The sequence below is a fragment of the Mugil cephalus genome, chromosome 19, assembly GCF_022458985.1.
Source record: "Mugil cephalus isolate CIBA_MC_2020 chromosome 19, CIBA_Mcephalus_1.1, whole genome shotgun sequence".
Taxonomy (NCBI): Eukaryota; Metazoa; Chordata; class Actinopteri; order Mugiliformes; family Mugilidae; genus Mugil; species Mugil cephalus.
In genome coordinates, this window is record NC_061788.1 from 22,183,205 (window position 1) to 22,208,821 (window position 25,617).

Consider the following 25,617-nt stretch of genomic DNA (forward strand, 5'->3'; position numbering starts at 1 on the left):
CCTTATTGCATTCTCTGTTGTTTTAAAAGCTTGTTTGGCTCAATTCTGCTGCTGATATATGCACTATAATTATTTCCTTATTTTTTTTTTCTTTTTTTGCCTTAGTCCAGTATTACTTTGTGTTTAGCAACAGTAACTGACGATGCTGCTTACACATTGTGATGTCGAGTGTGCATAGAGAGCAGCAGTGATGGTGTCATATTTATGGACAACTAGTGTGCTGCACTTGCTTATTATACAGTACAAATATTTAATCATAAAATATCTCCTTAACTTAATTAAAATGACAAGTCTCACTCTGTATTTCATTACTCTACTTTCTTTTTTCTCTAACCTACATGTTTAAGCATTTCTGATGACTTTAAGATGTGACCACTGACCTTTGTCCTTGCAATGCCATCAGATATTTCTACGTTTGAATTAGAATTTATAGTCTGTCTGAACTATATGCCCCCTACTATGCCTCACAAACACGCCACAATGTCCATATGTAGAAAAGAAATATTAAAACCAGTATCAAAACTAAAATCCACACCACTGTCCTACATTGGTCTGTGTTTCTTAGTTAAAATAACTTTTCCTGTGTTAGTTTGAGATGGTAAGCTAACCCTGTAACTGAGAATGTAGTAATGATACACTTGGACAAGCACAGACCTGGGATGGGTGAATTCTTCCAAGTCAAGTTCAATGGAGGCAAGGCATGGCACCTTCCTAGCATTAAGTGACCCCATATTAGAACCCAGTAGCTAGCATGCAAGCGTGCATCATTGGACAGGTCTGTGTACCCTTATGAATGTGTTCAGCAGCAACAGTACACACATGCGTCTTTGAAACTGCTCTAAACGAAGGACCGTGGATCTCGAAACAGCCCTTTGGGAGGATTAAATCCCCTAGAAATGCAGACATTTAAGATCCAACTGACAGTAGATGCCGATCTTCGAATGAGAAGAGAAACAAATGAGAAGACCAGCATTCATTTTACCTTTCACACATGACTCAAGCATGAAAATGCTTAGTCTTTGTCATGTTGTACATCATCTAGCATTTCTTGATCACCGCATAATGCTTCATGCTAGAACAGTCTACTTAACATTCAGTAGTGGTACATGTAATTAAACAGGGCTGAGTCTGGAGTCGGAATGATGGAACTGCAAACACCAGGGACAGGATATCACAGGGAGGGTCACAATCTGCCGGGGCTGTCTTAGCTGGCATATTCAAGACTTAACTTAGTGTTTGACACATTTGAAGAGAAGATATGAAATACTGTACAGAACTGTACTGCACTGTATGTAATACAGTGTTACACTTGAATTAGCCATGTGCCATAATGCCAGCTATGGACGCATTCAAAGAGCAAAGTATTTATTTTTTCTCATTTGGTCTGGACATAGGAACCAAACTGTGAGAGGAACCAGAAATCAGAAATGTTTCCCGCCAGTGCTTTTGTAATACAGTACAGAGTCCCCTTCCTAGTTTCTTGTTTTTTTTTGTTTTTTTTTTTGCATGTTTGTCACACTACAATGTTTCAGATTATCAAACAAATTTAACTATTAGTCAAAGATAACACAAGTAAACATAAAACAAGGGAAAACAAAATCCAAACCTGCATGGTGACCCTGTGTGAAAAAGTGATAACTCCCTAAACCTAACAAGTGGTTGGTGATAACTTGCAATGAGTCTTTTACAGAGCTGTGGAGGAATTTTGAGTTTAGTTTTCTACATCCATTCAGAGATTGACTGTGTTTTGGATCATTGTCCTACTGCAGAACCCAAGTTCACTTCAGCTTGAGGTCACAAACAAATAGACATTCTCCTTCAGGATTTTTTGGTAGATGTACCAAAACAGCCCCAGACCATCGCACTACTGTTGGTGTGGTGTTCTTTTTCTGAAACGCAGTGTTACTTTCACACCAGATGTAATGGGACACTCACCTTCTAAAAACCTCAGTTTTTGTCTGGTCAGTCCTCACAACATTTTCCCTAAAGTCTTGGGGATCATCAAGATGTTTTCTGGCAAAACTGAGGTGAGTCTTGATGTTCTTTTTGCTCAGCACTGGTTTTGGTCCTGGAACTCTGCCATGCAGGCTTTCTTTCTAGCCTCTATGTCTAACAAACATGTTGAATGTGTTTCTTAATGAATATGCAAAGATGAATGTTTTTTTCTTCAAATGTTTGAAACATCACAGTTCATGTCATGCAAATACGAGGTTAAAATCATCATTCTATCATAATTAGAAAATGAGAAACAATGTTTTCCATTTTTTGGCTGATACAGTTTTTACTTTATGTATTTTGTTTGAATCTGTATATTATGTTGTTGATCATTAATGAGCATTCAGTATCATTTTTTTAATTACTGCTATAGCCTCCATGGTTACAGTACTACAAAGTCGAGCCGGAAGTCTTGTTAAAATTAAAATGGGATTTCTCTATATCTGTAATTGAGATGATGAAAAATATTTGACAAGGCAACTCTTGTAGCATGTGTAATATTTGCTCAGTACAGTCTTTATCTGTTTACACCATCACCTGAGACTGTCTAGTCTTAGTGATTGGGTGCTTTGTGCTGCATGTTTTGTTTTGTTTTTTTGTTTTTTCATGAAATGAAGGTAGGTAGAAACCTTGAAGCCTATAAAATAAACTCTGGACCAGACTTTGTCTGACGTGACAGAATCCCAGGCACAAACATGTTCTACTAGTGTTTCTATCCATCTTTGTGTGATGGGCTCCTTGGTGCTTTGATGATTGCTTTTTGCATTTGGTGCTTTGAGAGTATTCAACTTTATTGTTAATAATACATTACAAACAAAACATTCTGCATTTTATGAACCAAAATAAAGAAAACAAATATATCAGTCATATGCAGCGCAGCCAAGATGAAACTTCGGACTAAACATATGCATTTGTACTACTGTACAACTCTTAATCTGTACATCACATGTTTTCACATTTTAATGGGTTCCAGGGTTGTTTTATATTTGCCTACACTTATTCTTGTCCAATAATTCCACCTGTCATTCCAAAAGTCTCTCTGACACGTTTGATTTACCTAAAGTGTCAACGGTGGAAGTTTTCTGAATTTGTCAGCGTTAAATATGGTTTTGGCCGATTGTGAATGAGAAACCTTTCTATGGATCAGACAAACATGATCCCTTCCTTTGTTTATATGACATACATATGACAAAAGTTAAAATACAGAATAAACGTGTAGTAAATATACAAACTGTACAGCCTTGACACAAAGACAAACCACTCTGAAAATTCACCTTGTGTGAACTTTGAAATGGACTGCATCTCAAAGATTAGCTTTACAGTGGCTTCATATAAAATGCAGTTGATATTTTGTTTGCATTTCCTCTTTTGCTCTCCTGTTCCTAACAGTTAATTACCCTGCTCAGTAGTCTTTGTGCTCACCTTTAATACACTACAGAGAAGTCTTTATAGCCTGTGACAAGCAAAGCTGCAAATTCTTCTCCATCACATAGATTACCTTTTTCTTAAGTGCAACAAAGTGAGTGAGAAATGCAGATCTCAGATATGTTTTCAAAAACAATTCAAGCTCATTAGTAGTTCTGCACTCCATCTCATAGATCATTCAGCATCATTCTTTACCCCTGCTCCAGGGTATAGACTCCATTGGGCCGTATTCCTGGACAGCTCAAACTGAGGATGCCCCACTGTGTTTCTTGCGCCTCTCCTCATTGCACAAGTCACCCTGAACAAGTCAGTTCACTAATCTTTAAGCCATTCTTTTGTTTAATTTTTTTTCTTTTGAGCTTGAACTGGTGTTTGGTTTTTTTAAAGATCCTTCCTTTACTTTTAGTGCCTAAACCTTTATAGTTCCTCGGCTAAGTACAACATTTTGTCCACCGCTCTGATTTTCCATGCAAATTCGAATATGCATAAAAACAAGTGGATGTAGCAAACATTTTTAAATCTTAGTATCTTTAACGTGTAAAAGTATTTGTTAAATCATACATTGTAAATGCATGGAGAAAACTTGGCCATCCAATGGAATAGCATTTTGCCATCACTCCGGTACAGTGAGAGTTTTCTTACATCCATCTAGTGTCCACTGGAGAAGCTGCAGCTTCATAGCGCTGTGGGTTGGCTTGACTGATGAAAATGCAGATTTTTGCCCCTAATGTGAGTGTCATCATTCTATCTGTGAGTGTCTGGTGAACTTGTGGTTGTTTTGTTGAAATTGTAAAAGATACACCACAGACCCGGTTTACACATTGGTTTACACCTGGTTTACACAAACAACATATAGAAGCAACCCAGGGTAAGTAGCTGTCTCCACCAGGAAGGGCTATATATTACAACATACATCCTTCAGATCAGCCACCAAGTTCAGAGGAGCTACATGTTTCACAGTGAGTCCTGTGCATCCGCCAGCAGTGCTCAGATCACCGCAAACTCTATTCATTTATCAGTTGTGGTATCAGATGAGTCTTTCCTCTGGTGGGACCTTGAGCATGCTGTCCATCTCTAGTCGGGCTCCAGCCACTTCCTGAGCACTGGGGCTGTACACTCCCTCCGACTGTCGCTTCTTCCTTGCTGTGAGCAGCATGAAGGTCAGGCCAATGACCAGTATCAGCACGCAGAAGCACAGCAGCGGGATGGCTACCACTAGCCATGGGATTCCTTGTTTACGGGCTTGTTTCTGCAAAGGCACAAAAGACAGATATTGCACCTGTGATATGAATATTTACTAAAGCATCACATGGGGGTAGTTTTTCTATTGGTAATTTCAGTTTGTTTGAAATGATCATGCTTCAGAAAATGAAAAGCACTTTCAAGATGTATGAATACTGCCAGCGTAGTGGACTAGGGTCACCTATAAAATCCTGACGATACATTGCAAATACATACATTGGTGTCACAGATCGGGCCGCTGTAACCAGGGGGGCATTCACACACAAACATGTTGAATCGATCCAAACAGGAACCACCATTCCGGCAGGGGTTAGACTCACATTCATTGATCTCCAATTCACACCTGCAAGAAAAAAATAATTAATACCTATATTATATTATATTATATTATATTATATTATATTATATTATATTATATTATATTATATTATATTATATTATATTATATTATATTATAAGAGACAAAGCATAAAAGACACTTGCGGGATATATTATCATACTTTGGAACTTACTATAGACCACAGATTTATAAGAAAAAGAAAAGCGCTTACCTGCTGCCTGTAAAACCTGGCATGCATGTACAGTTGGCTCCCCACAGTCCATCACTGCAGACACCATCATTTGCACACTGGACATCTTTACCACACTGGATTGGAGGGTAGTCCCACCTGGTGTAAAAAGTATTACATTTTATCGTCATATAACATAAGGCACATAGTGTTTGAACCTACAGTCCCGATAAAGCTGGACAGTGCTTCATCACTATCTCCTGTGGCACAAAAGTACAGACAAAATATGGATGGAAATGGGCGTGACCATCTTGTAACTTGAGGTGGAGTAGCAACTGAGGGGATGAAAACAAGGTATCATGGTCCTGCTATCACTTTCAAGGTGATGAGCTACATCAAGGGCCAGACAGGACCAGCATAAATGTCATCACCCAGCTTTATATACAGTCTATGGTATGTGAATGAGTTTGCACTTACTGGCATCGAGGACCACTGTAGTCCTTAGTGCAGACACAGGTGTACATGTTGGGTCCATCCTGACAGGTGCCTCCATGTTCACAGACGTGATGCTCACACTCGTCAATATCTTCATCACAAAGTTCACCAGCATATCCAGGATTACAAAGGCACTCAAAGCCAGCTAAGTAGTCCTTGCAACTTCCATGAACACAGGGCTGAGATGCACAGTCGTTGGTATCTGTCTCACACTGTTCTCCCTCCCAGCCAGAGTCACACACACAGCCAAATTTATTAAAGAGATCTTCACATGTGGCTCCATTCAGACATGGACCTCGATCACAAACAGGAGCACTGGTACAGCCCAAATTAATCTTTGGTTTTCCAACGAAATGGAACTGAGCACGCTCTGGGGCTTTGTAGTCTTCCACAAAAGGAAGGTAAAGTCCTCCAAGCATCACTGCACCCAGGCAGCCGGTGAAGCTTTCTGCAATGGCCAGGTCAGCTCCTTTCTCGCTGAGAAAACGAACACTTCCTGTACGCTCTGGCGCACTACTGGCGTCAGTGATACCATCCACAGTGATGACCCAGGGCGAGGTTTTGCGATCATTGTACGCCATGGAGACGTTAACGCGGTGCCAGCTCCCATCTGCCACTTGACGGACTCCTGTAAAAGTCAGAGTCTCCAGGCTGTTGCCAATGTGGATCTCCACGCGGACTGAAGAGTCCAACACACCCACTATCAGCAGGTCGGAGCCCCATGAAGCCCTCAGGAGGACAGCATTCTCTGATCGAGTCCGCAACTCAATGTATATATTAGAAACAGGTTCCACCAGGGAGCCTCCAGCACTGTAGTGCACGGGGTTATTCTCAAATGTGGCATTGTACAGACCTAAAAAACAACATGGAGAAAACAGTTTCTTATTATTACAGTGTTTGTCATTTAGCAAAGAACCTGAGTTGGCACATCTATCCAGTTACTAATAACTCAAGTCTTTTGAACAACTGTTATACTTTTCAGTGCCTAAAATACATTTAGATAATTTGAAAGCTTGTGAACACTATAGCACAAAAACTGGTTTATTACCAAAACTGAGATTTTACCAGGATATATTTTTTTTATTGTACTCACTTTACATAAGAAAATATGGTATATGTATTTATTTGTGGATGCTACTCAGCAAGTGTTGCAACTAAAGAGACATTCTAAATAGTATTGCATTTAGTGCTTTCCATGTACTGGTTACAGTCACATCTATATACTCATTCACACACACACACACACACACACACACACACACACACACACACACACACACACACACACACACACACACACACACATTCACCCACTAACTGTCTGGTTCATGAACAATTGGCCCTGGTGAGCTACAGCCACCCATAACATTGTTTTTGTAAATTCTTATGACAATTAATTAAAGAAAAAGCCCTGTTTGATTTTCTTTGTGTCTTTGTGCAACTGGCGCTGAGAGCAACTGGATGTGTATTTGTTGTAAAAGCGAATTGAGTACCATTAGGTAGAAAAGCACTATATAAAAGCAACACCATTTACCTGTCTTTATTTTGTAAAGCTCTTCCTTGGTGTTTCTTGTCTGGTTTTACCTATTGTATTTTGCTCCCTTTGATTACTGAATTGACTTCTCCTGATGTGATCTTCCCTCATTAGTTTCCAGTCAACTCCTCTGAATTTGCAAAGTCACAAAAATCTGTCACTTCCAGAGGAGGGGTGTTGCAGTGTTGACGCAGCCAGAAATAGGTTTTGAATCAGGGTACTAGGTTTAGGTGGACGATTCAACAAGATTCAGTGTTTGTTGCTGAAAAGGTGTTCAGAAGGAAGCTAGACTGTTATATCCTGATACCCGAGCTTAGTGGTCCATATAGATAAAGGGACATAACTGACCTTAGATATTTCAGTCCTGAAGGCTTTCTGAAGCCATTCATACTGCAGATGCTAACTGTCACTTCACTGACTCTATGTGATGGGATGTTGGTGTTCATGCGCTAAGAGAACTACTGAAGAGTGGAGTAGCTCCAAGATCTAGAGCACCAGGGTTTGTTTACTGCTCCCACATGTCTGGGAAAGGTCGATTAGTAACCGTAATGTGTCACTGGCAAGAGTGAGTGAAAGTGACTGGTATCTGTCAAAATGCTTGTAGTGTATTTACTGTGGAGTCGAATACAAATGGCTGCTTGGCAGTTCTTTTTCAATCTGTTGTGTGAGTTAAGGTAAGTAACAACTGTGGCGACTGAATGAGACTGTAAGTATTCTGTAGGTTAAAAGCAGGTGTGTAAAACTGGATTTCCTTTCCTGTCTCTGCATATAATGTCATGACCAATCACCACTGTGACCAATTACAATTTTTGGTGGGGGATATATTATGTATGTCAACTTTGTATGTTGATTATCGTGTATTGGGTGTTTGCTGTTCATGGCATGTGTTTTTTTATTGTCATGTTGTGGTTTCAATCTTGAGTCTCATTTTGTGAGAACACTGCAGTTTGGTGGTGTTATTGACATGATATGTCATCAGATTGGCATGTTTATGTGATGGTATCATTCAGCTGCAATTTTGTTGTCACCTGTTTGTTGTCAGGTGTTGTAGTCCCCTCTCTCACATGTTACTGTGTTTTTGTTGTGATGGTGTTGACTATGGTATTTCTGTATTGCCTTGCAGCATGGCCCCACCAGAATTTCCAAACCAAAATTGCCACTGACAATGAGTCAACAAAATGTGTTTGTCATGTATACATAAGGAAACTGGTAGAAAATGAAAAATGTCTGTGACTAATCACAGTCAGAAAATTATGCTCTTATGTTCTTACATTCATATCCATCAGCAAGGTCCACACAACGGCCGCCATTGATGCAAGGATCACTCACACACCACACACGTGTTTCACAAGTCTTTCCGGTGTAGTCCTCTGGACAATAACATATGAAATCGTTGAATGTGATGGTGCATTCTCCTCCATTTTGACAAGGCTTCGTCTGTAGAAAAAAGCAGGGCCATTTAATTGTATCCAGACAGCAAATATAATCAAAAGATTTAAAGTGGCACACAGGTATGCAAAATTGTCAATAATTGTCTCCCGTATGCCATAGTTTAAGAGTGATACATTACCATAAATTATCAAGTTGGCTTTATTTATTGTTTATGTTCTCTGTCTGTGAGACTAGGAACAACGTATTAAACTGTGGTGAGTTATGGTTGTGTTTGACTCTGGCAGCTCCTGGCTAAAGCTAGGGAACCATGGCGGTTTAGCTTAATACTAGAAAACACATACACAACATGCACATGCACAACATGCACATTTAACCAAAACCACTGGCTTTCTGTAACCAAATTGTTTTTTCACTCCCCAATTCATTCATCCGTAATACACTTCTAGCTTCCCCCTGGAGACTCAGGGCTACCAGGTACATAACTACACTTCTCAATTACCGCAACGTAATTGAGAAAGCTATTTAGGAATGTATACAGCACATGTAATTTGTAGATTTGCAATATCACATGATGTTTGCTGGATGTTGTTGGTGATGGTTGATGGTGGCAGATATTTAAGGGATTCTTTAGGCTGAGAGGAAGTTTGGATGGTAGTAAAAAAAATCTCAGTATGTCAGAAATTAATTTTCAACCATGAAAAGTCTGAGTGCTTGTATGTATATATTATGGTAAGATGAAGGAGATGGGCCCTCAAATGGGATGCAGATGTTGTGACAGTAAAACTAAGAACTTATTGGCACATCAGAGTAGTGAAGTATTTCCTACCTTGCAAGTATCGTCACTGACACAGCCATCCTTCACATTGTCAGCATCACTTGGCATATAAACATCTTCTTTATTTGAGCTGTTCCATCCATCCACACCCAAATGGACTGAGTCTAAGCGAAGATCCTGCAGGCAGCCTTTGAAATAGCCACCCCACACATCAGAGTCCCAGGCAGTTGGAAGTCCTCCAACATAGGCCTGGTCCCCGCTTTCAATGTTCACTTCAGGGATCTCACCTATTCTGTAACGGAGGCCTGCATGCTCAAAAATCACCTGCCTTTGTTGAACTTCCACCTGTAGAAGCTGCTTTTCACCACTGGTCACAAATATGGGAGCTGTGAGTGGGGCACTCTTGGGTAGAGAGCTGACCAAAACCCTCCCCATCCCCAAGTAGACCGAGAAGTAGACCTCTCCCCCGTCTTCCCCAGTGGGTTTCCTTAGCTGGAACAGAAGGCCATCTGGTTTTAGTGACCTCAGAAAGAAAGACACGTTGAAGTTGTTCCTATGGTCCTGTCCAATATCATAGGCACTGAAACTCGTTGTGTCCTCGTGGCTGTAGGTCGATGAAGGAAATTCTGTCAGGAGATGAACAGAAGCTTTGATTAAAAGCCCAAGTATTACTAAGACCAACATGTTGATATATCAGCAATCTTTCTCCAAAAATGCTGACTCTATTTGCGGGAGTAGAGAGTGGTAACAATTAGTGCTGTATTTTCCTCTACATTTTAGTGTTATATCCTGAGGAAACTCCTTTTGCCAGTAACCAGTTATGAAACGGGTATCAACTGTTAGTGTTAAAATTAATAATAATAAAGTCTTTTGCAGGGCAACTCTCTCCAATAACTGAAGCAGATGAACATACAAGTTCCTCTATGATAAGCCCTCACCAGCATCCCTTCTGCAAACTCCAGTTACAGTGGGGGAAAAAAGTATTTGATCCCCTGCTGAATTTGTAAGTTTGCCCACTTCCATAGAAATGATCAGACTCTGGTTTTTATGGTTGTTTACTGGTTATGGGTATAGACAGAATATCAATCGAAAATGCATAAAAAACACACAATCTAAAAGTTATAAATTGTTATGTATTTTATTAAGGGAAATAAGTATTTGATCCCCAACAATTCACTTAGAATTCAGGCTCCTACAGATTGGCTGGTGCGCATGTGGCACACAGCTATGCTCAGTCAACTAATTACCAATACTCCTGATCTTAACTCGTCATGTATATAAAGCACACCTGCTCTAAGAATCAGTTTCTTACATTCCAACTTCTACAGCACCATGGGCAAGACCAAAGAGCTGTCAAAAGATGTCAGGGACAAGATTGTAGACCTGCACAAGGCTGGTATAGGTTACAAAACCATCAGCAAAAGGCTTGGTGAGAAGGTGACAACTATTGGTGCCATTATTCGCAAGTGGAAGACCCATAAAAGGACCATCAACTGTCCTCGGTCTGGAGCTCCCCGCAAAATCTCGCCTCATGGAGTAAGGATGATGATGAGAAAGGTGAGGGAGCAGCCTAAAACAACACGGCAGGAGCTTGTTAATGATCTGGAAGCAGTTGGGACCTCCGTCACCAAGAAAACAGTTGGCAACACACTGCGCCGTTATGGATTGAACTCTTGCAGTGCCCGCAAGGTCCCCCTGCTCAAGAAGGCACATGTACAGGCCCGCCTTAAGTTTGCCAGTGAACATCTAAATGACTCAGAGAAGGCTTGGGAGAAAGTGCTGTGGTCTGACGAAACCAAAGTTGAGCTATTTGGCATTAACTCGACCCGCCGTGTTTGGAGGATGAAAAAACGTGAGTATGACCCAAAGAACACCATACCCACGGTTAAGCATGGAGGTGGAAACATCATGTTTTGGGGCTGTTTTTCAGCAAAGGGTACAGGGCAACTTCACCGCATTATGGGGCCAATGAATGCAGCCATGTACTGTAACATCTTGGACAAAAACCTTCTTTCCTCAGCAAGAACACTGAAGATGCCTCGTGGGTGGGTTTTCCAACATGACAATGACCCAAAACATACTGCCAGGACAACAAAGGAGTGGCTCAAGAAGAAGCATATTAAGGTCATGGAGTGGCCTAGTCAGTCTCCAGACCTTAACCCGATCGAAAACCTGTGGAGGGAGCTGAAGCTCCGAGTTTCCAAGAGGCAGCCAAGAAACTTGAAGGATTTAGAGACTGTCTGTAAAGATGAATGGGCCAAAATCCCTCCTGCGCTGTGTGCAAACCTGGTGACCAACTACAAGAAACGTCTCATCGCTGTGCTTGCCAACAAAGGTTTCTCTACAAAGTACTGATTTGTGTTGTGCTTGGGGATCAAATACTTATTTCCCTTAATAAAATACATAACAATTTATAACTTTTAGATTGTGTGTTTTTTATGCATTTTCGACTGATATTCTGTCTATACCCATAACCAGTAAACAACCATAAAAACCAGAGTCTGATCATTTCTATGGAAGTGGGCAAACTTACAAATTCAGCAGGGGATCAAATACTTATTTCCCCCACTGTATGTTTGATGGAACATCTGGCTGTGTCACAATCTCAGCTGAGAGAAGCTGGACCTCTGTGGTTACAGCTTTCATCAACACCCATATCATTGTTTTTGTTTTTGCTTGCACCAAACTGCTGGGTTAATCTGTAGTTGATATTAACTGACATTTTACTAAAACGTACACCCTGGATATTACAGTATGTTTATTTGATACACATGGAGAACCAACAAAATATGACAAGCCTAATAAGACTAGATTTACCGGAATATTTGGCTTTGGTAAAAGTGCTTACCCTCAGAGCAACTCTCACTGTGGAAGGGACGGTAGCAATCACACTGGTAGCTGGTCCACAGGTCCACACAATGTCCATGTGCATTGCAGGGATCAGGCTCACACCATTCAGTCTTGCTACATCCAAGCTCATGCCCTTGGTCTTCTGGAAGTGTTTGGGGTAAGATGGGCTTAGAGTCAATCATTAGGTCTTCCATACATCCAATGAAGCTGGCACTACTTAGGGAGTACTCTAAAAGCTCGTCTGGTGTTCCACCTATATATACATTAGTAAAGGCTTCAGAGGCCTGGAAAGGTGGCTCATCTGAACCATCATCTATAACTTTGCATCCATCCCTGTCACAGCCAGGACCTTTCACAATCAAGACTAGACCTTCATTATTCATGACAACATGAGCTTCCCACCAGTCTCCATTACTAACCAAACCATGAAATGTTACATCCAATTCAGACTCTTCAGAAAAGGCTTTTGAATGAAGACCACCATTTACAATCTCCAGGAGGAGATGGTTGTCCTCATCCCCTCTGAAGAAGAGCAACATATCAGGTAGAGTGGTCCGGAAGCGTAGCTGTACCCCAAAACCTTGGTGAGCATGGTGTTCAGCCTCCCTGCGAGTCCTTTGTTCAAGAACAACCTGTAGAAGAATGTATCCAGGAGTGGAGAAGGAGAATGTAGTTCTTGTGGAGCAGTGCTCATCAAAGAAGCCATGAGGGCACAAGCACGTGTGCCCATGTTCTCCATCCTGAAGCCATGGATGGCATGTGGCTCCGTTCTGACATTTATGGTCCACGCAGCCATGGAGCCTGACATCACAGTGATCACCTCCCCAAGGAAGTTCACCTGGCTCTGCCTCAAGACAGTGGCAGGTGTAGGAGGCCCTGCCATCTTCACACCAGCCACCATTCTGGCATGGCTGGCTCTCACATTCATCAACGTTAACTTGACACAGCTCACCTGGAGGGAGATGACAATGATTGTTACAGACAAAGGAAGTTCATTCTAGCTACAGATGCAAATGCAAATGCAAAAAAGAAAAACATGTTTGGAGAGGTATCTTTACTATACTACTATCTTTAACAAAAGGAATTGAATTATGTAGAAAATATATGTTTTATATTTTTGATTACATCATGTAGCCACTGTTTGCCATAGGCAGCTCTCAACACTATTGTCAGTATCTCAGGGTTGGAATGCTTCCCACTCAACGCATGAGGAATGAATGATGTAATTTATTGCCTTTTATGGCTGTCTTTGAGACCATGTTGAACCATGATATGACAAGAACCACTCAGCTAAGTAGACAAACTAAATATGGGGAATAAAAGTTTACTAAAGTAAAACTTTAGTAAACTAAACCGGGGAGTTTCAAAGTTTGAAAACAGTCATGTCTGATAAATGTATGGTGCTGATGGACAGCTCCTTGAATGATTGACTCAGCTGTGTGTGTGTGTGTGTGTGTGTGTGGGTTTGGGTGTGGGTGGGTGGCTGTGTGGGGGTGTACTTGTACAGCTATCTTTCTGAGAACCAGTTTAAGTTTTATACCATCAGATTGTGGACATTTGTGTAAAGTGAGGACATTTTGGCTAGTCCTCACTTTTCGGCTGCTTTGAAGGTTAAAACTCAGTTTTAGGGTAAAGGTTACAATTAGGTTATGGTTAGGTTAGGGTTAGTGTTTGGCATTTAGTTGAGATGGTTAGGGTTAGGGTAAGGGGCTAGGGAATGAATTATGTCAACGAGTGTCCTCACAAAGATGGCCATACAAGAATGTGTGTGTTCGTGTGTGTGTGGACATCTTGAGAAATGTAATACTGAAGGTCTTGTAACGTCATGTTACCGATGATTCTGAATCAATAAAAAAGATATGGCCTCCAGATTTATGGAATTGGAGTTGCTGTGAAAACTTTTTGAGACTTAAAAATGGGCCCTGAGTTGGGAAAGATTGGGAACCACTGCATTAGAGAATTCTAATCAAGTAGAAATAAAAGCATGACATATAATTTCTGTCTCCACTTTGGTCACCACATATCTTAATTTAACGTTATTCCTCAACTGATAAAAGCATGTACTCATGAAGTCAGGGTTTGGAGGTTACTATGAACTTAACACCGAACAAGCCCACAGATAACTGTCAGACACCCAAAGTTTTAAGACATTCAAACACAGAACTGAATATTATCCGTCTAAATGATAAGAGATGCAGCTATAGTGGTGGTTGAGTCTTTCCCAAATGGCTATAACCATTTGGATATCTTGATGTGTCTTTTTCGGTACAAATTCACTTTATGTGTTGCCTACTCCTCAACATTAATCCAGGAAACAGAATCACTAAAACAGTAGTATTTAGTACATATAGTATTTAAATACAACATGCAACAGATGATTCTGTCTAGCTTTTGTAATAATTATATCATAAGTTAAAGGACCCACCTAAGAATCCATCCGGGCATGTACAGGTGTAGCCATTAATCTTATCCTCACAAACGCCTCCATTATGGCAGGGTTCGGACTCACACTCATCGATGTTGACAGAGCAGTTCTCTCCTGTAACGTGAAGAAAAAAACATTATCAGAAGATCTAAAAGTGTTTGACTACTTACTGAGTGATTTTTATTTATTCGTACTGACCAGCAAATCCAGGCTGACACTGGCAAATATAACCAGCTGCATCCGCAAAGCTTAGCTCCCACTCTAGCTCCCAGTGAGATGGGTCTGAGCGTTCAAAACACTCCCCGTCATTCTCACAGGGATGCTCGGCACACTCGTCTATGTCAATCTCACAGTTTGGACCTTCATAACCTAGACAAAGGAAACTGTAAATATAGTTTTATCTGTTGTTCTCACATTAAACACACTCAAGGACTGTATGCATTGTTCCCAATGTCCATCAAATCATAATAATGATATTCTAAAGAAGCTTCATCATTTCCATCATATTTCTAGAGATTTCTTTCTCATGGTAGAGCTTTTCCAGAAGTAGTCCAGTACAATAATCTGAGAAAACCACAGAATTTTTAAAACCAGATTGAGAAAGCATCTATGAATTACTGTTATACAGTTACATGGGCATCTCTTATTATAAAGCTGACATCAAAATTTCATTTTAGACTATGACTAGAATATTATGGGTACAATGCCTGGGCATAATTGTCAAACTGTCTATAAGAGAAATTGTTTAACTGGATGGTGGAAATTCTAGTTGGTACTACTGCCTTGACTTAATGCAAAATGTCAGATGACTCATTGTCTGTGTGCGTTTTGTGTCCTATGCTTACGCATATGTTAAATTCAACAGCTAAGGGTGCTGTGAACTGCGTCATGGAGGTCAGATAAGCGCGTCATGTATGCCAGTACCTGGCCAGCAGAGACAGCTGTATCCTTTGACTCCTTCCAAACACGTAGAAGCATGCTGGCAGGGATCAGAAGCACATTCAAGAATGTCCACTTCACAATGGACGCCTTCAAATCCTGTGTCACTGCAGTCACATTCATAGCTGCAAAAGACACAAGTTAGTGTTTACACTGCAGGATATTCAAATTCGAAACATTCTAAACTCAGCTTGAAAAAGACTCTCCTCAGTGTGAACAAAGTGACCATGACAGAGTAGAGCAACGTCTGAGCAAGACTCAGGCTCAGTTTCTTTCACTATTTCCTAAGATTTGTCTACAAACTTTTACCTTACATAAACTCCACACATATTTTCTGAAAGTAAAAATACATGAGGTGACATGTGTGATGGAGAGATTTAAAAGCTGCTTTCTTGAGATGATTAAAACGTTATTGAGATGGAACCATATGATGGGTCTAAAGATATGGCCAGGATTGCAGGACAAATGCAACTGATAAAATAGACATTAAAGCCTTTTTTGGTCAGGTTCCACTGTACTCTTGGTGCTCACAGGGTGTTCTGAAATCCTCATGATTGAAGTGCATGCCAACTTAATGAATATCCGCAGTTTAATTCCAGCTGGTATGTGTTTGATTTGGATGATTGAGAATATTTTCTGGGTGTAAGACTCTCTAAGGACGAGGAGTATTAGACAATGAATGGATGGATACTAAGTTTTCAGTTGAAGATAACAAAGTGAAGGCAACTCAATGGTGATTCTCCTTGTAGACAGACACGGGTTACACTGTTGCATGTCCGGCTTACCTGTTCACCATGTCACGACAGCCAGCTCCATTTTGACAAGGATCACTGGCACACTCGTTGACATCAATCTCACAGTTGACACCGTCAAACCCGGGCAGACACTCACAGGAGTACATGCCAATCAGGTCGTGGCAGGTAGCTCCATTGTGGCAGGGGCTGGACTCACACTCATCTATTTCAGTCTCACAGTTGACTCCTAAAGGAACATGAATGTATTTATTACGTAGGATTCAGAACAGATGGATATCAAAACAATTATTGCTGCTAATTTTCATATCAGGTGAACTGTTTATGGTCAGATGATAGGTGACATATTTGTAATTCATGCCTGAACCACAGTGAACTGCCCACCTGTTAAGATCAGGGTGTCTATTCTGGTTTTAAGATACCCGAGGTGATAAAAGCCTTTCTTTACATTCTCCAAACTAACTGATAGAGTGACAGGGGAATGCAGCAGTACAATCTAGCCCGAGCACTCACAGATAACACGGAGCTCCTCTGACACAGAGCAGGCTCGTGGAGAGGGAAAGGAGGGCAAGAAAGGCAAGACGGGAGTGTTTTTCTCACTCTTTGTCAGTTGTTATCTGAGCTGGAGATAAAGCGCCTGATTCAAAACATCTTAAAATACTCTTCAAGCCGTCTTTATCGGAAACCGGCAAAACACCCTGAAATTAACAAATGATGTGGACAAGTAGAAGTGGACATGATCCAAGTAATGCCTGTATCCTCAGTGAATTATGTATCTGAACTTTTTTTTTTACAATTGTAGCTCAAGCTTTCAGTGAAAAAACAAACACAATCTTAGGTTATTTATGGAGAATCTGTGTGTGTGTGCACGTGTGTGTGCGTGTGCTGTACCTGCAAAGCCCACCAGGCACTCACAGTCGTAGTGGTCCTTCTCATTGATACATGTGGCATTGTTCTCGCACGGTCTTGAAGCGCACTCATTGATGTCAATTTCACAGTTGTAACCCTGAAACCCTGGCACACAGAAACAGTGGAATTCTGCCACTCCATCCATACAGATAGCACCATTCTGACAGGGCTCTGACAAACACTCATTCACATCTTCCTCGCAGGTATTCCCCTCAAACCCTGGTGCACAGTGGCATTCGAAGCCTTCTGGTCGTAATAAGCAAGTCCCATTGTTCCTGCAGGGTTTATCGATGCAGTCAGTCACATGCGTCCTGCAGTCCCGTCCTCCATACCCCGCAGGGCACCGGCAGAAGTAGCCGTTCAGCTGATCTACACAAAGAGAACGAGGCTCAGAGCAAGGGTTGCTCTGACACTCGTCCAATTCCTCTGTGCAGTTGTCACCTGTCAGTCCATCCGGGCAGATGCAGTGGTATTCTGTGGTACCAGGGGTGCTGGTGCAGTCTTCACATGGTGCAAAGAAGCAAGCGTCATAGAGTTCATCACAGTTTTTACCCATGTATCGCACCCCCTCTCTGGCGCAGATGCAGGCGTAATCATCCGATGTGTCCATGCAGGTAGCTCCATTGTGGCAGGGTGCAGACAAACACTTTTCTGATGTAGCTGTACAAAGGGTTCCTGTAAAACATAGCAGATGTTATGTTGAGGTCAATGAACGCATGTTGAGATGTGTGTTTCTGACAAATATTACACAATGACCCTGGGTCATAACACCCCACAAAGCCTTTTTCTTTTTAGCTGTATTGTTTCTTCTTTATGTAACTTTGAACTGAACATAACTCCAACTTATATCATTCAACAAAGACCCTGAGTGAGATTGAATGAATCATTCCATAATGCTAGGCTCAACAATCCAGGAGAAATGCATTGGTCCAAAATTCATTTTTGTGCGGAGGGCGTTCAAATATTGTACACACACATACATTTGCTTGTTTTATGTCTTAATTGAAGATTACTCATTTTCAGCCACAGAAATATTAAAAATCAAGAGACTTTTCATGTCATAAATTTGTTCTTCTTTACATTATACACAATTCTCCAAAACACATAGCAAAATGTTTTAACTTGAAATGTGAAGGTAGAAAACTGCTGTTTCCTGTGATTATTATGTAACATATTAAAGCTAAATTAAAAACAAACAAACAAAAACTCCAGCAAACAGTGACTCCCTCCCTCCTACTGTCCAGTGTTGTGGGACTGCACACTGTGCATCGTATGAGACAAAGGTTCATGTCAGGTCTGTCATATGACTAATGCTGATGAGACACCAGCAGGGGATATGTAAATGAAATATCTGTCTCTATTTAACAGCAGCAAACAAGTGGCTGAACTGACACGACTGTGTGACTAAAACAGGTGACCTAGTTTAGAACCATTTAAACCATACGTACTTCAATTCAATGTGACATTTCCTCTAATCTCCTCTCACTTCAGAAAAGACTGTGTGGGAGTCCTGGCACTGTTAAGACCTAACATACTGTACACTGTACCACTTAAGCTCTCTCTCACACGTACAAGAGTCTATCTTGTTCTCAGTGAGTTCTGATCACCAGGGTTATCACAGTTAATAAAACCAGATTTATGTCATGTGATGTAGGAACACAGTATCTTTACTTTTAGTCTTGTGGTGAGTGTGGTGAGAGCACGACACACAGGAGGAGATGTGTATCAAGACTCGAATGTCTAAAAAACTGAATCAACTGCCTCCACAATACACTGTTTGTATCATAGCTAATCTAGATTCTTCTCACCTTGCACCTGATGAGTGGAAAAAAAGAATCAAACAACAATGTAGAGAAACCAAATTTCTATGAAACTGAAAACGGTGGTTAACCTACAAAACAGTCACATAAAAGAAGACTGTAAATGTCTGTGCTCATTGTGCATTCAATGGGGCCACTATGGGACTTTTAGTCTTGCTTCACAAAGATGCAAGCAGGCTTTGCTCTTAATTAACACAGGGCCAGCCCATCGGGAACTTTCTTTTATTAGCTTGAATTGTTTTCTTGTTTCAATTAGCTTGTAGTTAGTGTAAATAATGGTTGCACTGTGCATTAACTTCCATGAAAAAACGCTCGGTGAGCTCATCTGTATGTCATCTCACAAAGTGGGCATCAGTGGGGCGGGATCATTTAGTGAGGAGTTACTCTCCCTTATGATGAGATCCCTGTGGAATTAGTCCACATTCCTTTTATTTGGCCAAACTCAATTCCCCCTCCAAAATACCCCCATCCAGCCTTCCTGCCCCCAACCCTTTGATCAGTGTCCTGGTTCCAAATTCCCACTGAACCGAAAGATATTAACAGTGACGTGAGTAACAGAGGGGAGGAATGTGGAAGCACGGAGAGTGTGGCAATACACAAAGAAATAAACCAATATTTCTTTTGGTAATGTTATCACGTGGATCGTTTTCTGGATGTAAAGAGGTGCATTGCTGGGCCCTCATTAAAATCACCACAGTGCTGTGTGTGCATCATTCATTTAAGCATGATGACTCATGTAAGCGTGATTATAATAAGTCAGTGCCCATCCTACACTAACAGAGTGATGGTTGTGTACTTTGTATGGTGAATTTGTATGGATGTCACTCATGGAATATTCTTTATAACAATATAACAACTGCCTCACAACAGTTGTTATAGTAGTTAGTAGTCAATATTCAGTTGCACTTACTAAATAATCCATAGACTCTAAACTGTATGGAGGGCATGGCTTAGGAGTCATGATAAAATATGGCTCTGAATGGTGGGATAGACTGTGGCACTATGGCAGTTAGCAGCTTGCATTCATTGGTGGAGGTATAATTGTAAACAATACATGCAAATCAAAGTGCAGTGCGTCTTAATTCCAGAATAAGCACAAAATATAGGCGTCAACTGCAAACTGACTTTGATTTATTTTTGGCAGCTTTGCTCAGGTCTGCCAGGTGAAGGCAGATTTCCAACCATGGCCTGATGTTGCTCCTCTCAAGCAGAAGGCTGTTGTCATTCCTAATTTTGGTTAAGGTGCATCGTGCCTTCAGTCTAAGGTGTAGACACTAAGTGTGTTTGAACCGTACAGATTACAGTGGGTGTCTAGGAGAGTGTTAACCACCTGTAAACTAGCAGTTCCAGGTGGCTGTCAAGGGTTTCAAGATTAGGTTCACGTCTAAGAAGGAGGTAAGGATAAACATATTGAGTGAGGTGATCCTTTGCTTGACTGGTAAGAAACTTAACATAAGTGTTTTTGGGTCAAACACCGTCCAAACATGTGCTGAGGAAGTACAAGAGTATTCGGGCCTTTAAACCTCTAATGTGGAGGTTGTGCTATTTTGTGACTTCTGCTCTCTCCCTTTTTCCTGTGAACATGTGTCCTCTTGTCATCACATAACTTATGGGTTAGATAATTGTGGCAACACTGCAAACATAGTGTGTTTAAAGAAGAAGAATCAACATTTCAATGTTGGTCTCTCTATGTCTTCGTGCAGGCTGGGTACTATTTGGTACAACTACCCGCACTTCCCTGGGTAGTTTTCCCTGGATGCCTACTTAATTGTGGTTCAAAATATTTTTTTCATAAACTACTAATTTTAATCATCTTTATATTTTCTGTTTTGTGAAAATTTAAGATTTATGTCCAGGTTTAAATTGTGCTCATGCTTTCCCTCTTTTTCTGTGATCCACCCCACTTTCCCACTTTTCATCCTACTTTCCCTCCCCCTCTTTCACCATAACAGGTTTGATGGCCTCCCTGACCTACAGAGCCTTTCCATGTTGTAATCTCTCAGGCCTCTTGGGGCCAATCCCCTTGCTCGTCTAATCTCCTGGTAGCAGGATACCTGCACAGATTACAGCTTCGTGCTTCAATCTCTAGCATGTGTCCCCTCTGTCACCTACTCTGTCACCACATTCTCTCTCACACACTCACTCAAAGTCTCCGTTTTACTGCAGGCGCAGTTTAACATTTTATTCAAAGAACAATTCATTACACACTTGTTAATCATCATGTTGATTTACAAAACCTGAGAGAAATGTTCCAGTGCTGGGTTGGCTGTATCTTACATTACAATCTATAAAACATGCTATGGTTTGTTTACTGCATATTTATGTAATATTCTCTGCGAGCCTTCATGATAGAATTCCCAGCTTTTTAAAATGTATCTATTCATTTATTTATTTATTTACAACATATGTTGTACCTGCTTTTGAAGCAGGAGCAGGTGGACAGCATCACCGCACCACCACAATCAAGCCTTCCACAGGTATCCAGCTCTGCCACACTCTGCCTCCCTCCTACTCTGCCTCTACACTCCTGCCAGATAGATAGAGCCAGAGCTCCTAAATCAGCTCCTGTAACCTTGTCTGGTCTACCTGGCTCCCATCATCATCCCTGTTAGCAGCTCAAGCAAGCAGCAACTCACTATCCTCCTCATCATTCCATTCCATTCCATTCCATTCCATTTTATATAGTGTCAATAACAATACAAATTGTCTCAAGACGCTTCACAAAAACTGGCTCCAGAAAACCTCCAGAGAAAGTCTGAGGGCGACGGTGGCAAGAGAAAAACTCCTTTTTAACAGGAAGAAACCTTGAGCAGAACCCAGCTCATATGGAGGGACCGATCTGACTAAGACAAGCTGGAGATAAAGGAGCAGGAAGATAAACAAACTTCATCTTCGTCATAGATACATATATCGAGCTGAAGGAAATACGTAGAACCTAACAATACAAGATATAGCGGATGATCTTATGTGATTGTTCTCATCCTCATCTGCACATACTGAACACACAGTCACAGAACACACAGACTTTCTATGTTGTACTATTCCTAGACATCATCCAGCCTTTTAAAATCTTACTGAAACATACTGTATGCTTAGTCATTTATTCATTCCATTGGGTTTGGAGATTCAACATCAAAAGCAGCTATCCATTCAGCTCAAAAGTCAAAATATATTTGTGTGTACACAGACATAGAAAATAGGATGGGTCATTCACAACAACTGTTAAGTGCAGGTAATGTACAGATTTTGAAGAGCAGGTATAAGTCAGTGATACCTGACCTAAAAAAAAGCAACTGTACGTGTAGCAGAGGGAGCATGAACTCTGAGACGTACAGACACAACCCAACAACCTGTTCATCATTCATGATAATCCACTGTACACACAAGGTTAAAGCTGACTGTCCAGACAGCTGTAGCTATCAGACGCGGCCCAGAAGAAGCGGGTCAGACAGTGACATCCAGGGTGACACACACTGAGGGCTTCTTGGAAGGTGACCGTCTAAGACGCAGGCCATGCACTTCTCTCCTCTTTCTACTTTCCTGCCAGACTGTACTCGACCAAAGAAAATGAAAATTCTACAGAAAGAACACACACACACCCACACACACACACACACACACACACACACACACACACACACACACACACACACACACACACACACACACATACTTGTACTGTGAAAATATATCTAATCTTTCACAGTAACAGTAACAGTACAGTACAGTACAGCCACCATGCTCCTCATCATCAACTGCTTTTTCTCTTCCACAAATACAAACAGAACATTCTGTCAGACCCGCTCCCATTGTCAATTATATCATCCCTTAATCTGTAATCTGCCTTTTGTCTTGACCTACCACTGAGACAGATTAGCAGCTAATCTATTTTCAGCAATGCAATAATCCAAAAATCTAAAGTGTTAAGGTTAGGTTTAGAGTTATACACATAGCTTTCTCTGAAGTCTTTATTCTCACCTCATCTTCACCCATGTCTTTAAAGGTTTTACAAATTATATTGACAATGTTAAGAACACAAGCAACGTTTACATAAACTAGTCTAGTGGAATCTAATATCTAATATAATGTTGTCTTAACTGTATATCTTTGGATTGGCTCAAAAACCAGTTGCTTCACATGCCATGTATCAACTGAGATGAGTTGTGTCTGCCTTGTTTTGTAAAAGGAAAGTAAAGGAAAGCACAATGTATTGTTTCCACATCAGTAAGATGCCCTAGACTTGAGTTGTGATTATTCTCTTACTCTAGCGAGTACAATACTTCTACACCCTCAATCACAGCCTGGCCCACAGCCTGAGAACACTCAGAGAGCTAGCGAGTGCCTAGTCAAACAATACACTCAGCCACCTTTTAGTAGTGATGCAGGTGTGTTTACAATACAAAGCAAAACCTTTAGTCCTGTTTAAGAGTCAGAAATTAGATATACGCAGTGGCTGTAACAACTTCTGATTTGCATTTAATCATCTCCATTTAAATGTTAGACTTAAAAAAGGACTGGGCCAATTGCAGTAAAGTTAAAAACAACTTATGGACGAGGAGGAGCTTTAAATGACAAAGGGACAAAATACTAACTTTTTGGACATTATGGGACCTTGTTCTGCACCTCCTTGCACAGACAGATTTGAATGAGCTTCTCTCATCTCTGTTTGCTCTGACTGATTATGCATGACTGAGAAGCACTGTCGCTCATTCTGAACCAGTCATGTGTCAAATCTGACAGAAAGGGTGCTGCTAAAACCCAAGTATGTATGTCAGAGAGAGACTGCTGTCTCTGAAGACACACCTACAACACATGAACCAGTAACACCCTGGCTTACATATACGAATCCAATAAAGATGTCTTTCTCACAAAGTGCAATTTGAAAGGATGATCCTCCACATGCTTGTGGCTTCTCCATATTGTAAAACAAAAATTCAAAGAAAATGAGCTGTGAATGAACAAGTGTTCCTTGTCACTGTCAAACTCGAGGAAGGGCAGAGCTCCCCAGTTTATTCTCCATCGATTTCAGTCTCTTAATAAACAAAGGCACCCAACAAGCACCCCCTAAACACCACTTGTTCCTGGAGCAGCATCTTAGCGAGTCCAGATGGCATTCCTGAGACCTGTTCATGTTACTGATTAAGAAAACGAGAATCCACAGCAATACTTTGGGTAATAAAATACCATCTAATATGCTCTTTGTTAGTCAGTAAGAATACAATAAATATATGTGAGATATTTCTTATGTGTATTTAGATCATTTCATGTAACTAATTTAATTTCACATATAAAAAGGTTGAGTGTTTCTACTCACCCCATTTGAACATCATCATAGTCAGCAGCATCGTCTTTAGATTTAACTCCATGGTAAAAACTCTGACTTGGGTCTATGTAAGACCACAAGGTAAAATTTAAAAGTTAGAAGGGGAAAAGTCCTGTTGTTTTAACGTTTTAACATGCTGCCAGAAGACGAAGAAACTTCTCACTGTGTTGCTGTTGCTCTGTGTTCAGAGGGAGGCATGCTACACACCACCCATGCTTGGCTACAGAAAGCCCTCCCTGCTCTGGGCTCACAAAGTGTAATCAGCCATGAGAGACAGAAGGAAAACATGAGCTGGACCAACACCTGCTAATACTGATGCTCAGCTGTGAAGCAGACTCATTTGCCATCCTTGCTCTGACGTTTCTCATTTTTTATTAGTTGTACCTCATACAGAGTTGTAAACATTTTGATAAACATGAATTACACTCATGTTTTCGTGGGTGAAAGGAACGTGAAGGTTTTACTTTTGAGGGCCTTGTATGCACATTCATTGTTTGTTAGTGTTGGAGAGATTGTTGAATGTGTTAAATGTGACTCTGTTTAATCATTCGTAATAACAGTATTACTTCATTCCAAGTGTCATATCACTACTGCATTGTTACTTTAGAAAGCATTCCAATATACCATACTGTCAAATGAAGGATGAAATGTACTCAAAAATGTGAAAAAGAATGAACAAGGAAAAAGAAGGAAGTGTTAGTTCAGCTGTGTTACAGATTGCCACAGAGTAATTCAAATCAGTTTCAAATATCTGCTAGTGACGTTCAAATCATACAGAATAAACCAAGTTAAAGCAGACACATCTCACTGAAACCCCATTCCTCTCTTATTCATTCTGAAACATCTAATAAGTTACAGCTTCTCACTAATCATTTCATACCGAAGTTGATGGAAGGTCCAAAAACTGAAAGGTTTGAATTACATTGATGCCATATGCGCACATATTCCATTTACTGGGGACATGCTGGTCTGTATGCAACCATCCAATTCACTGGGTGTCCTTTTGTGAGCTATCCAGCCTGTGGTTGACTTGTACAATCCAGTGAATCCAGGCCAGGATTTAGTCCCTGGCTCATTACTGTCTTTACTAATGAGGCAGCAGCTTCAGTAGCTTTAGTGGCTCTTTTGTAGCCTTGGAGCTTAGCAGTCAGACATTCATCTCTTAGCCAGTTGGGAACTTGCACCTCCCTTTTCCCTCCATCCCCCACCCTCCCTATTAGCAGCTGCGCCTG

At 40.9% G+C, this 25,617-nt stretch overlaps 1 protein-coding gene across 1 annotated transcript; it reads right to left on the reverse strand.

Annotated features, from left to right (window-relative positions):
- Positions 1 to 3,777: 3,777 nt before the first annotated feature.
- crb2a (crumbs cell polarity complex component 2a) lies at positions 3,778 to 24,566 on the reverse strand. Its single transcript, XM_047569881.1, has 13 exons — positions 24,377 to 24,566; positions 17,225 to 17,917; positions 16,367 to 16,562; positions 15,567 to 15,706; positions 14,841 to 15,011; positions 14,643 to 14,756; positions 12,216 to 13,169; positions 9,419 to 9,993; positions 8,472 to 8,637; positions 5,649 to 6,519; positions 5,214 to 5,330; positions 4,879 to 5,005; positions 3,778 to 4,669 (listed from the first exon to the last, which is right to left on the reverse strand). The coding sequence occupies exons 1-13, from the start codon at positions 24,426 to 24,428 to the stop codon at positions 4,448 to 4,450; spliced, it is 4,398 nt and encodes a 1,465-aa protein (XP_047425837.1). The 5' UTR covers positions 24,429 to 24,566; the 3' UTR covers positions 3,778 to 4,447.
- Positions 24,567 to 25,617: the final 1,051 nt, after the last annotated feature.

Bases quoted from the DNA above. Each gene is read 5' to 3' on its own strand.
- crb2a (XM_047569881.1), bottom strand. From the start codon at position 24,428: ATGGAGTTAAATCTAAAGACGATGCTGCTGACTATGATGATGTTCAAA. The intron at 5,331-5,648 runs GTAAGTGCAAAC...TTTTTACACCAG, and splicing joins TACAGTGGTCCTCGATGCCA to GTGGGACTACCCTCCAATCC. The intron at 5,006-5,213 runs GTAAGCGCTTTT...TTTTTCTTGCAG, and splicing joins CCAGGTTTTACAGGCAGCAG to GTGTGAATTGGAGATCAATG.